Source organism: Salmo salar, chromosome 14 (genome assembly GCF_965601325.2).
Source record: "Salmo salar chromosome 14, fSalSal1, whole genome shotgun sequence".
Taxonomy (NCBI): Eukaryota; Metazoa; Chordata; class Actinopteri; order Salmoniformes; family Salmonidae; genus Salmo; species Salmo salar.
This window is the reverse complement of record NC_138304.1, coordinates 50,451,963-50,465,585: the sequence shown is the minus strand read 5'-3', so window position 1 is coordinate 50,465,585 and position 13,623 is coordinate 50,451,963. Positions and strand designations below refer to the sequence as shown.

General features: G+C 44.2%; 1 protein-coding gene across 1 annotated transcript in view; it reads left to right on the top strand.

The window, feature by feature from the left end:
• Positions 1-13,406, top strand: part of LOC106569760 (rho GTPase-activating protein 29) — a 69,888-nt gene extending 56,482 nt beyond the window's left edge. The window contains exons 15-23 of the mRNA XM_082961402.1: positions 99-277; positions 4,468-4,656; positions 6,640-6,777; positions 6,930-7,267; positions 7,508-7,640; positions 8,434-8,697; positions 9,075-9,296; positions 9,463-9,630; positions 9,801-13,406. Of these exons, the coding sequence (XP_082817528.1) occupies positions 99-277; positions 4,468-4,656; positions 6,640-6,777; positions 6,930-7,267; positions 7,508-7,640; positions 8,434-8,697; positions 9,075-9,296; positions 9,463-9,630; positions 9,801-11,555 (3,386 nt within the window). The 3' untranslated portion in view covers positions 11,556-13,406. The remainder of the gene's footprint in view (positions 1-98; positions 278-4,467; positions 4,657-6,639; positions 6,778-6,929; positions 7,268-7,507; positions 7,641-8,433; positions 8,698-9,074; positions 9,297-9,462; positions 9,631-9,800) is intronic.
• Positions 13,407-13,623: the final 217 nt, after the last annotated feature.

Here is a 13,623-nt window from a genome sequence, read left to right as displayed (position 1 = left end):
TCTCCCCTCTCTCTCTCACTCTCCCCCTCTCTCTCTCCCTTTCTCTCTCACTCTCCCCATCTCTCTCTCTCTCTCTCCCCCTCTCTCTCACTCGCTCCCCCTTCCCCTTCCAGGTCTGGGTGAGATGGTGACAGAGACACCCAGTTCCCCAGGTCCATTTCGTAACGCCCAGATGTCCAAGGCGTCTCAGACACACAAGCTGAGGAAACTCAGAGCTCCATCTAAGTGCAGGGAGTGTGACAGTCTGGTGGTGTTCCACGGAGCAGAATGTGAAGAGGTAGAAATACAAGCTCATACAAGCTCTCTCACACACACACACACACACACACACACACACACACACACACACACACACGCTCACACAAGCTCTCTCTCACACACACACACACACACACACACACACACACACTAACACACACACACACACACACACACACACACACACACACACACACACACACACTAACATACACACACACGCACACTAACATACACGCACACACAAGCTCTCTCACACACACACACACACACACACACACACACACACACACACACACACACACACACACACACACACACACACAAGCTCTCACACACACACACACACACAGATCAAATGTGTGTGTGTGTGTCACATACGCCAAATACAAATGTCATCAAATGTCACATGCGCCAAATACAACAGGTATAGACTTAACCATGAAATGCTTGCTTACGAGCCCTTCCCAACGATGCGGCTTAAAAAAATAGTAACACAAGATAAATAAATACACAAGAAGCTATATACTCTCTCTCTCTCTCTCTCTCTCTCTCTCTCTCTCTCTCTCTCTCTCTCTCTCTCTCTCTCTCTCTCTCTCTCTCTCTCTCTCTCTCTCTCTCTCTCTCTCTCTCTCTCTCTCTCTCTATATATATATATCTACAGTATCGTTCAAAAGTTTGGGGTCACTTAGAAATGTCCTTGTTTTTTGAAAGAAAAGCACATTTTTTGTCCATTAAAATAACATCATATTGATCAGAAATACAGTGTAGACATTGTTAATGTTGTAAATGACTATTGTAACTGGAAACGGCTGATTTTTTTTTATTTTTATGGAATATCTACATAGGTGTACAGAGGCCCATTATCAGCAACCATCACTCCTGTGTTCCAATGGCATGTTGTGTTTGCTAATCCAAGTTGATCATTTTAAAAGGCTAATTGATCATTAGAAAACCCTTTTGCAATTATGTTAGCACAGCTGAAAACTGTTTTTCTGATTAAAGAAGTGATAAAACCGGCCTTCTTTAGACAAGTTGAGTATCTGGAGCATCAGCATGTGTGGGTTCGATTACAGGCTCAAAATAGCCAGAAACAAAGGACTTTCTTCTGAAACTCGTCAGTCTATTCTCGTTCTGAGAAATGAAGGCTATTCCATGTGAGAAATTGCCAAGAAACTGAAGATCTCGTACAACGCTGTGTACTACTCCCTTCACAGAACAGGGCAAACTGGCTCTAACCAGAATAGAAAGAGGAGTGGGAGGCCCCGGTGCACAATTGAGCAAGAGGACAAGTACATTAGACTGTCTAGTTTGAGAAACAGACACCTCACAAGTCCTCAACTGGCAGATTCATTAAATAGTACCCACAAAACACCAGTCTCAACGTCAACAGCGAAGAGGCGACTCCGGGATGCTGGCCTTCTAGGCAGAGTTGCAAAGAAAAAGCCACAAATGATAAACTTGGATTAGCTAACACAACGTGCCATTGGAACACTGGAGTGATGGTTGCTGATAATGGGCCTCTGTGTGCCCGTGTGTGTGTGTGTGTGTGTGTGTGTATGTATGTATGTATGTATGTATGTATGTATGTATGTGTATATATATATATGTATGTATGTATGTATGTATGTATGTATGTATGTATGTATGTATGTATGTATATATATATATATATATATATATACACACACACAGTACCAGTCAAGTTTGGACACACCTACTCATTCCAAGGTTTTTCCTTATTTTTACTATTTTCTACATTGTAGAATAATAGTGAAGACATCAAAACTATGAAATAACACATATGGAATCATGTAGTAACCAAAAAAGTGTAAAACAAATCAAAATCTATTTTATATTTGAGATTCTTCAAAGTAGCCACCCTTTGCCTTGATGACAGCTTTGCACATTCTTGGCATTCTCTCAACCAGCTTCATGAGGTAGTCACCTGGAATGCATTTCAATTAACAGGTGTGCCTTGTTAAATGTTAATTAGCGGAATTTCTTTCCTTAATGCTTTTGAGCCAATCAGTTGTGTTGTGACAAGGTAGGGGTGGTTTTCAGAAGATAGCCCAATTTGGTAAAATACCAAGTCCATATTATGGCAAGAACAGCTCAAATAAGCAAAGTGAAATGACATTACTTTAAGACATGAAGGTCAGTCAATCCGGAAAATGTCAAGAACTTCAAAAGTATCTTCAAGTGCAGTCGCAAAAACCATCAGCCGCTATGGTGAAACTGGCTCTAATGAGGACCACCACATGAAAGGAAGACCCAGAGTTACCTCTGCTGCAGAGGATAAGTTCATTAGAGTTACCAGCCTCAGAAATTGCAGCCCAAATAAATGCTTCACAGAGTTACAAGTAACAGACACATCTCAACATCAACTGTTTAGAGGAGACTGTGTGAATCAGGCCTTCATGGTCGAACTGCTGCAAAGAAACCACTACTAAAGGACACCAATAAGAAGAAGAGACTTGCTTGGGCCAAGAAACACGAGCAATGGACATTAGACCAGTGGAAATCTGTCCTTTGTTCTGATAAGTCCAAATTTTAGATTTGTGGGTCCAACCACCATGTCTTTGTGACCTGGAATGCATTTCTCAGTCTCAGTGTAGGTGAATGGATGATCTCCGCATGTGTGGTTCCCACCGTGAAGCATGGAGGAGGAGGTGTGATGGTGTGGGGGTGCTTTGCTGGTGACACTGTCAGTGCTTTATTTTGAATTCAAGGCACACTTGACCAGCATGGAAGAATATAAAGGAATATAAAATATATTTTGATTTGTTTAACACTTTTTTGGTTACTGTGTTATTTCATAGTTTTGATGTCTCACTATTATTCTACAATGTTGAAAATAGTAAAAATAAAGAAAAACCCTTGAATGAGTAGGTGTGTCCAGACCTGTGACTGGTACTGTATATATATATCTCTCTCTCTCTCTCTCTCTCTCTCCCTATATCTCTTGTCTCTCTATCTGTCGCTCTTCCTCTCTCTCCCTACATCTCTCTCGCTCTCTCTGTCTCTCTATCTATCTCACTCACTCACTCACTCACTCACTCACTCACTCACTCACTCACTCACTCACTCACTCACTCACTCACTCACTCACTCACACACACAGTCATCCCCATTTCACCATAGGTGGTAGGTCAGCGACTTCACTGTTGCTCCAGCTCTCTCTGGTGATATTGATGGGACTCAGTCTCCATTGTTTTTTTCCGCCATTGTTTTTTTCCGCCACGTTTTGGTCCTCCCTCTCCTGCATCTAGCTTCAGACACCCATATCTCCAGTCTAAGATCTATCCTCCATATCTAATATCTATCCTCCAATCTAATATCTATCCTCCAATCTAATATCTATCCTCCAGTCTAATATCTATCCTCCATATCTAATATCTATCCTCCATATCTAATATCTATCCTCCATATCTAATATCTATCCTCCATATCTAATATATATCCTCCAGTCTAATATCTATCCTCCATATCTAATATCTATCCTCCATATCTAATATCTATCCTCCATATCTAATATCTATCCTCCATATCTAATATCTATCCTCCATAACTGATATCTAATATCTATCCTCCATATCTAATATCTATCCTCCATATCTAATATCTATCCTCCATATCTAATATCTATCCTCCAGTCTAATATCTATCCTCCATATCTAATATCTATCCTCCATATCTAATATCTATCCTCCATATCTAATATCTATCCTCCAATCTAATATCTGTCCTCCATATCTAATATCTGTCCTCCATATCTAATATCTATCCTCCATATCTAATATCTATCCTCCATATCTAATATCTATCCTCCATATCTAATATCTATCCTCCATATCTAAAATCTATCCTCCATATCTAAAATCTATCCTCCATATCTGATATCTATCCTCCATATCTGATATCTATCCTCCATATCTAATATCTATCCTCCATATCTAATATCTATCCTCCATATCTAATATCTATCCTCCATATCTAATATCTATCCTCCATATCTAATATCTATCCTCCATATCTAATATCTATCCTCCATATCTAATATCTATCCTCCATATCTAAAATCGATCCTCCAGTCTAATATCTATCCTCCATATCTAATATCTATCCTCCATATCTAATATCTATCCTCCATATCTAATACCTATCCTCCATATCTAAGTGTGTTTCTCTCTCTGTCTCCTGTCTCAGTGTTCCCTGGCGTGTCATAAGAAGTGTCTGGAGACTCTGGCCATCCAGTGTGGTCATAAGAAGCTGCAGGGAAGATTACATCTGTTTGGGATAGACTTTGCCCAGGCAGCTAAGAACAGCCCAGACGGGATCCCCTTCATCATCAGGAAGTGTACCTCTGAGATAGAGAACAGAGCACTCAAGCTCAAGGTAAAAACAACACTGTTATAAAGCCAAGGCATATTGTATAACCGTAACAAGTGGCATGTGTGTATATATACAGTTACTACTATAATTATTGGCACCCTTGATAAAGATACTGAGCTATATTGTACGCTCAACAAAAAAAACATTGAAACATTTAATTATTTTATGCTAATACAATTGCTTTGAGAAAGAGATGGGGGTGGGAAATTATTGGATCCCCTGCTTTCAATACACCAACACCCTCCCCTTGCGAGGATAACGACCCTGAGCATTCCCCCCCCCCAAAAAATGGGATTGGAAAACATATTGGGGGGGGATCTTAGACCATTCCTCCATACATAATCTCTCCAGATCCTTGATATCCTTCATCTGTGCTTATAGACTGGCCCTCTTCAATTCAAACCACAGGTTTTCAATGGGGTTCAAGTCCAGAGACTGAGATGGCCGTTGCAAAATGTTGATTTTGTTGTCAATTAACCATTTCTTTGTGCATGTTGATGTGTGCTTGGGGTTATTGTGTTGCTGGAAGAGTCACTTGCGATCAAGTTTCATCCTCCTGGCAGAGGAAACCAGGTTTTGGGCAAAAACAAATTGTCCTGGTACTGGTAAAGTTCATGATGGCGTTAACCTTAAGAAGGGCCCCAGAACCAGTGGAAGCAAAATAGCAAAACAGAATATCTGAGTAATTGTATAAAATATTAAGATTTATTTTTTGGAGCATACAATATAGCTAAGTATTGGTATTACTTATTTCATACTTAAGCAATAAGAGAACCCTGGGATTATCGTGTGATAGCTGGCGACTAAAAGATTAACCGTTATTTGAACGAGTAAATTTGTTTTATTTCATCCTTCCACCAGACGATATAGTCCAGACAAAAGCCAGTTGTTAGTTCTGAAGTTGCTAACCAAACAGGCTGGTCATTAATTATTTTGGGATGTTTTGACCCAGTCATTCATTCTATTAATTTCATGTTGCCATGCTAAACAGATCATTAGCATGTAGCTAGCTAGCTAGCGGAGGTTCAATGATTACAAAAGATAAGAACGTCAATAAATAACTATATAATGAATCATTTATAAATAGGCAACAAGAACTTCATCAAACCAGCTGATTCGTGAAGTCAATAATATATTAATGAAGGATCGCTAGGCCAACTTTACTTCTACTCTGCTAGCTAGCCAACTAAAGCTAACACTCAATCACATCAAGCAGCAGAAATTACAACAAACTATGTGCATTTTGGTTTGTTTTACCTTTTCTATTGGATATTTATTTCGATATATTCATTACAATGATGCTAATAAATGAATTTGCCTGGCTCATAGAAGCTGTCACTTCCATTTAAATGATTTGCCATTCTCATAGTCTCAGTCCAAAGCCATTCTCATAGTGTCAGTCCAAAGCCATTCTCATAGTCTCAGTCCAAAGCCATTGTCAAAGTGTCAGTCCAAAGCCATTGTCATTGTCTCAGTCCAAAGCCATTGTCATAGTGTCAGTCCAAAGCCATTCTCATAGTGTCAGTCCAAAGCCATTCTCATAGTGTCAGTCCAAAGCCATTCTCATAGTGTCAGTCCAAAGCCATTCTCATAGTGTCAGTCCAAAGCCATTCTCATAGTCTCAGTCCAAAGCCATTCTCATAGTCTCAGTCCAAAGCCATTCTCATAGTCTCAGTCCAAAGCCATTCTCATAGTGTCAGTCCAAAGCCATTGTCATAGTCTCAGTCCAAAGCCATTGTCTCAGTCCAAAGCCATTGTCATAGTCTCAGTCCAAAGCCATTGTCATAGTCTCAGTCCAAAGCCATTCTCATAGTGTCAGTCCAAAGCCATTGTCATAGTTTCAGTCCAAAGCCATTCTCATAATCTCTAATGTGCAATACATTAGTGCAATAACTGAAGCTAATGGGCTGTGTTTGTCCGGGGGGTATATGTCAGGGCTGTGATGTTGGATGTTGGTGATCTGGTGTATTGTGCGTGTTTGTCCAGGGAATCTACCGTGTGAACGGGGCTAAGTCTCGTGTGGAGAAGCTGTGTCAGGCGTTTGAGAACGGCAAAGACCTGGTTGAGCTCTCTGACCTCTCACCCCACGACATCGCCAACGTGCTCAAACTCTACCTGAGACAGGTGGGACACAGTACACTTTCTGTTTTTTCTCACTTAAAATGGTGATAAAGAGCATCCTTGTTTTACACCGCTAGATCATTCTTATGTGATAATGTACAACACATTTCCCAAAGATATTGATTGATTACTTGATTGATTTATATCTTCTGTAGTTACCAGAGCCGCTGATCCTGTACCGTTACTATAACAACTTCATTGGATTGGCCAAGGAGAGCCAGAGGGTAATCATAGAGGAGAAGGCTGCAGCCAGGGCCCTCCAGACCCAGGACCAGGAGCGGCCAGGGGGAGAACAACCCCGACCAGGAGGAACCCAGCCTTGGGTAGAAGGAGAGCTGCTTCCCCTGACAACCAGCCAACCTGGAGGAGGAGAGCTGCCCAAACAGCCCAGTATCAAACTCAACAGAGTCATCTTTAAGATTAGAGACCTGTTAAGACAGCTTCCTCCTGCACACTACAGGACCCTCCGCTTTCTCACGGCACACCTACATAGGTAAAGAGATGGGTGGAAGCACATGCACGCAGGCACACACACACACACACACACCTCCACCTCCCCCCCACACACCTCACCTCCCTCTCGACCTCCCCCTCACACACCCCACCCCCCTCCCCCTCACCTCCCTCTCAACCTCCCCCTCACACACCCCAACCCCTCAACTCCCTCTCCACCCCTCACCTTCCTCTTGACCCCAACCCCCCCATTATTTATGTTATATATTTCTTCCCCTAGGGTGACGGAGCAGGCAGAGGAGAACAAGATGACAGCCAGTAATCTGGGCATTATCTTTGGCCCTACGCTGGTCAAACCCCGACAGACTGACGCAGAGGTCTCCCTGTCTTCTCTGGTTGACTACCCCTACCAGGTGAGTTCCTGTTAACCCTAACCCTACCAGGTGAGTTCCTGTTAACCCTAACCCTACCAGGTGAGTTCCTGTTAACCCTAACCCTACCAGGTATATATACCTGTAGACTACCCCTAACCCTACCAGGTATATATACCTGTAGACTACCCCTAACCCTACCAGGTATATATACCTGTAGACTACCCCTAACCCTACCAGGTATATATACCTGTAGACTACCCCTAACCCTACCAGGTATATATACCGGTAGACTACCCCTAACCCTCCCAGGTATGTACCTGTAGACTACCCCTCACCCTACCAGGTATGTACCTGTAGACTACCCCTAACCCTACCATGTATGTACCTGTAGACTACCCCTAACCCTACCAGGTGTATATATACCGGTAGACTACCCCTCACCCTACCAGGTATGCACCTGTAGACTACCCCTAACCCTACCAGGTATGTACCTGTAGACTCCCCCTAACCCTTCCAGGTATATATACCTGTAGACTACCCCTAACCCTACCAGGTATGTACCTGTAGAATACCCCTAACCCTTCCAGGTATATATACCTGTAGAATACCCCTAACCCTCCCAGGTATATACCAGTAGACTACCCCTAACCCTACCAGGTATGTACCTGTAGACTACCCCTAACCCTACCAGGTATATATACCTGTAGACTACCCCCTTATTTTTATAACAGTTTTGCCTGTGAAAGAACGTAAAAACATCTAAATTATAAACTTTATTTAAGTTAGTTTTGTCCCCTTTATTGACTGTTGTCACTTTCTTCCTCCCTCCCAGGCTCTGATGGTGGAGCTGCTGGTACGTCACTTCCAAGTGATCTTTGACTTGTCCAGCCCCTCCTCCTCCTCCTCCTCCTCCTACCCCACCACCACCTCCACGGTAGGCCAGACCTCCTCCTCCCACATCACCACCTCCACGGTGGACCAGACCTCCCCCCCCACCACCACCTCCACGGTTTGCCAGACCTCCCCCCGACTCACCCCTCAGGAGAAGGAGCAGAGACTCAGCCGCCACTCCACCTCCCTGCTCGACATCAAGGAGGTGAGGAGGTCCAAGTGTCTTGAATGATTCAACCGTTTATGCAAAGGGAGGAGGTGAACTCTAAAGTCTCAGGAGCAGTTGGGGGGATAGATAAGGGTTCATTACGATCAGAACTTTTTATTATACCAATCAAAGCATAGGTGGCAATTGTATGAGGTTGTATGAGGTTGTATGAGGTTGTAGGAGGTTGTAGGAGGTTGTAGGAGGTTGTAGGAGGTTGTAGGAGGGTGTAGGAGGTTGTAGGAGATTGTAGGAGGGTGTAGGAGGGTGTAGGAGGTTGTAGGAGGGTGTGTGAGGGTGTATGTAAAGATTGGCCACCTTGCTAAGAATAAATTGACTGTTTAGCTTTGTTGTCGTTCTCTGACGTCTCCAAGCAGAGTGCCAAAGTCTACAAGAGGCACTCGTCAGTCATCCAGTCCTCTCAAACCCTGGATGACGTGAGAGAGGTGAAGACAGACGGGACAGGACCAGACGGGACAGGACCAGACGGAACAGGACCAGACGGGACAGGACCAGACGGGACAGGACCAGACGGGACAGGACCAGACAGGAGAGAGTTAACAGCCGGCTCCTCGTCCTCTGCTCCTGGCGCTGCCTCGGTTAGTTGGTTTGTTTCTGAGCGAGAGAGTGATTAAGTTAGTTATGAAATGTATTTGACAATGAAAATGCACATAAATGTACTTTTCAGGTTCAACATCAATGCTAAAGTGTCGGAGTTAGGAGTTAGCAACAAAACACATTTTCTTTGTCCATTTTGTCCCGTAGGTCCAAAGATCTACCCTGGTGTTTGGCCGTCCCAGCCTCAACCTCTCATCCTTTACCACCTCCTCCTCTACGGCCCCGAAGGTCCAGCTCTGGCCCCAGCGCGCTAGAATCCTGTCTCGACCAATCAGCATGCCCCTGGAGCGCTTGCCCCTCCCCACCCCCTCACAGGTCACCACCCATCACTTTAACTGCTGTTGTATTCATTGTACATATTGTAATTGTCTTGTGATTGTTTTGTTGTTATGTTGTGTACTATTGTTTTTTAACTATGGCTGTAAGTATGATGAACCTATTTCCGTTCATGGGGATTAATAAAGTACACTCATCTCATCTCTCAGGTGGTCGACAGAAACAGCCGTAACGACAACGCTGCCATCATGTTGGATTCCACCACTAACACCATCGTGGAGTCAGCCGAGCCGGAGAAGCAGAAGGAGACGGAGAAGCCTCGGATTGGTGGGGGGTCAAGGCTCAGTACCTATTACATCGACACCCAGCAGGCCGTGCAGCGGAGGCCCTGGGACAGGAAGTACAAACACTACGACGTCACGCCACGCACCGCCATGATCATGGCTAACTTACCGCCGGCCGGTACTAGCCCTGGCCCAAAACCGGGGAAACAGCCGATGATGCCGACACAACCGGCCGTATCTGGGCCAACCAGCTCTGCTCTCCCATCCAGTAGTAGTTTCAGCACTATATTCCCCAACAACCCATACACAGTATCGTTGAAGGCTGGCCAGACGTCCAGAAGAGACAGAGAGGAGACCAAGGATAGGCCTAACTCTGCTACTGAAGGGGGTGGGGAGACAAGAACATCTACCAACTCCCCCATGAAGTTCAGACAGCCAAGGATTCTACAGCCTCCACCCGGAACCTTCTACAAGCCTTCTGGTTATTCAGGCGCCAGAGGCTGGCCACCATTAAGTACCTCTGGGACCACTAGCCTCACCAAAATGTCCCCAACTTCTCCTACTGTTAAAACCTCTTCCCCGACTTCTACTGTTAAATCCTCTTCCCCGACTTCTCCTACTGTTAAAACCTCTTCCTCGACCTATCCTACTGTTAAAACCTCTTCCTTGACTTCTCCTGCTGTTAAAACCTCTTCCTCGACTTCTCCTGCTGTTAAAACCTTTTCCCCGACTTCTCCTACTGTTAAAACCTCTTCCTCGACTTCTTCTACTGTTAAAACCTTTTCCCCGACTTCTCCTACTGTTAAAACCTCTTCCTCGACTTCTCCTGCTGTTAAAACCTCTTCCTCGACTTCTCCTGCTGTTAAAACCTCTTCCCCGACTTCTCCTGCTGTTAAAACCTTTTCCCCGACTTCTCCTGCTGTTAAAACCTCTTCCCCGACTTCTCCTACTGTTAAAACCTCTTCCTCGACTTCTCCTGCTGTTAAAACCTCTTCCCCGACTTCTCCTGCTGTTAAAACCTCTTCCTCGACTTCTCCTGCTGTTAAAACCTCTTCCTCGACTTCTCCTGCTGTTAAAACCTCTTCCTCGACTTCTCCTACTGTTAAAACCTCTTCCTCGACTTCTCCTGCTGTTAAAACCTCTTCCTCGACTTCTCCTGCTGTTAAAACCTCTTCCTCGACTTCTCCTGCTGTTAAAACCTCTTCCTCGACTTCTCCTGCTGTTAAAACCTCTTCCCCGACTTCTCCTACTGTTAAAACCTCTTCCTCGACTTCTCCTACTGTTAAAACCTCTTCCCCGACTTCTTCTACTGTTAAAACCTTCCACACCTCCACTACTGTTACTGCTCCTCTCCTCCTCTCTTCCTCCCATTCCTCCAGCATTACTTTCTCCTCTTCTCCTATGGTTACCACCACCACCCCATCCCCTACTACCACCTACATCCTTCAAACCTCAAACCTCTCCACACACACCCTACAGGACTCCGTGGACAGCTCTGTTAGTGTTGACCCTGAGGTCACGACCTCCGTTGACCTTTCCCCGCGCCAGTCCCCTCCCCCCAGCAGCCCAGAGGACACTAGCCCGACCGAGGTCATCCCGCTGCAACAAAGACTGAGACGCCGGCCCAGACCCAGCGCTTGCCTGCAGGAGCTAGAACACAGAGAGGCCCACTTTGTCTAAACCGTAAAGGTAGACTTTTCAGTAGTCTGATATCATCACACACAGACAGGGCCACTTCCAGCTTACAGAAAAACAACAACATTGGCCAAGACTAGGGAGGGCATCAGGGAGCATAGGGAGGGCATCACTATGCATCACTAAACATAGGGAGGGCATCACTTGGGATGAACCAATGGTGGAAGTATTGGGAGAATGTTGTTGTTGATTTCTGTAAGCAGGAAGGAACATCAACAGCAAGACTGCTACGATTATTTCTTCCTTATGTGGGCATAGCTCAAGGGATAGAGCAAATTGCGAAGAACCAATAATGGAAGTGTTGGGAGATTTTTGGGAGAATGTTGCTGTTGATGTCTGTAAGCAGGAAGTTGTCCCCACTGTGTATGATGGTGTCATATTGCTGTCTACCTTTGAAGGCAGAAATATTTTGTGTGTGTGTACAGTGTGTGTGTACAGTGTGTGTACAGTGTGTGTGTGTGTGTGTGTGTGTGTGTGTGTGTGTGTGTGTGTGTGTGTGTGTGTGTGTGTGTGTGTGTACAGTGTGTGTGTGTACAGTGTGTGTGTGTACAGTGTGTGTGTGTACAGTGTGTGTCTGTAAATACGTTCTACGGTGTATCTCTGTACCATATTGTATATTGGAAAAAGTACTATTATATTGACGCCAAGACAAGATGTGTGAAAGGAACACCGTGAAAATGTAACATTACACGTGTTTAATATATTCTATGTTACAGTCCTTACAAACAGAAGCATGATCTGTGAACGGTCGCTCCCTAGACATTTGGAACAAGCATTTAGGCTGGTATTCAAACTTGCAGATACAGGATTTCCAGATAGCAATGGACAAACTTTTATATCAAAGGTTAATTTTCACGTGTAACTGTCCATTTCTGTATAAGTGTCATCTCCCTCCATTTATTTGCTCCTATGCAAATAAAATGCACTTCTCAAAGCGCTATCCAGAAACCCACTATCTGCAATTAATTGAATCCTGTGTAAGTTAGTGTGTGATGTCCTGGTCAACACTGCCCATTACATCTGGTGTCCTGGTCAACACTGCCCATTACATCTGGTGTCCTGGTCAACACTGCTCATTACATCTGGTGTCCTGGTCAACACTGCTCATTACATCTGGTGTCCTGGTCAACACTGCTCATTACATCTGGTGTCCTGGTCAACACTGCTCATTACATCTGGTGTACTGGTCAACACTGCTCATTACATCTGGTGTCCTGGTCAACACTGCCTGTTACATCTGATGTCCTGGTCAACACTGCTCCTTACATCTGGTGTACTGGTCAACACTGCTCATTACATCTGGTGTCCTGGTCAACACTGCCTGTTACATCTGATGTCCTGGTCAACACTGAACTGTTACATCTGGTGTCCTGGTCAACACTGCTCATTACATCTGGTGTCCTGGTCAACACTGCTCATTACATCTGGTGTCCTGGTCAACACTGCTCATTACATCTGGTGTCCTGGTCAACACTGCTCATTACATCTGGTGTCCTGGTCAACACTGCTCATTACATCTGGTGTCCTGGTCAACACTGCTCATTACATTTGATGTCCTCAATGTCATCAATAGATTCTACCTGCCATCAATATAATCCACCTGCCATCAATATATTATACCTGCCATTACTGTCATGTCATCAATAGATTCTAACTGTCATCAATAGATTCTACCTGCCATTACTGCCATGTCATCAATAGATTCTACCTGTCATCAATAGATTCTACCTGCCATTACTGCCATGTCATCAATAGATTCTACCTGTCATCAATAGATTATACCTGCCATCAATAGATTCTACCTGCCATTACTGCCATGTCATCAATAGATTCTACCTGCCATCTGCATGTCATCAATAGATTCTACCTGCCATCAATAGATTCTACCTGCCATTACTGCCATGTCATCAATAGATTCTACCTGCCATTACTGCCATGTCATCAATAGATTCTACCTGCCATCAATAGATTCTACCTGCCATTACTGCCATGTCATCAATAGATTCTACCTGCCATTACTGCCATGTCATCAATAGATTCTACCTGCCATTAC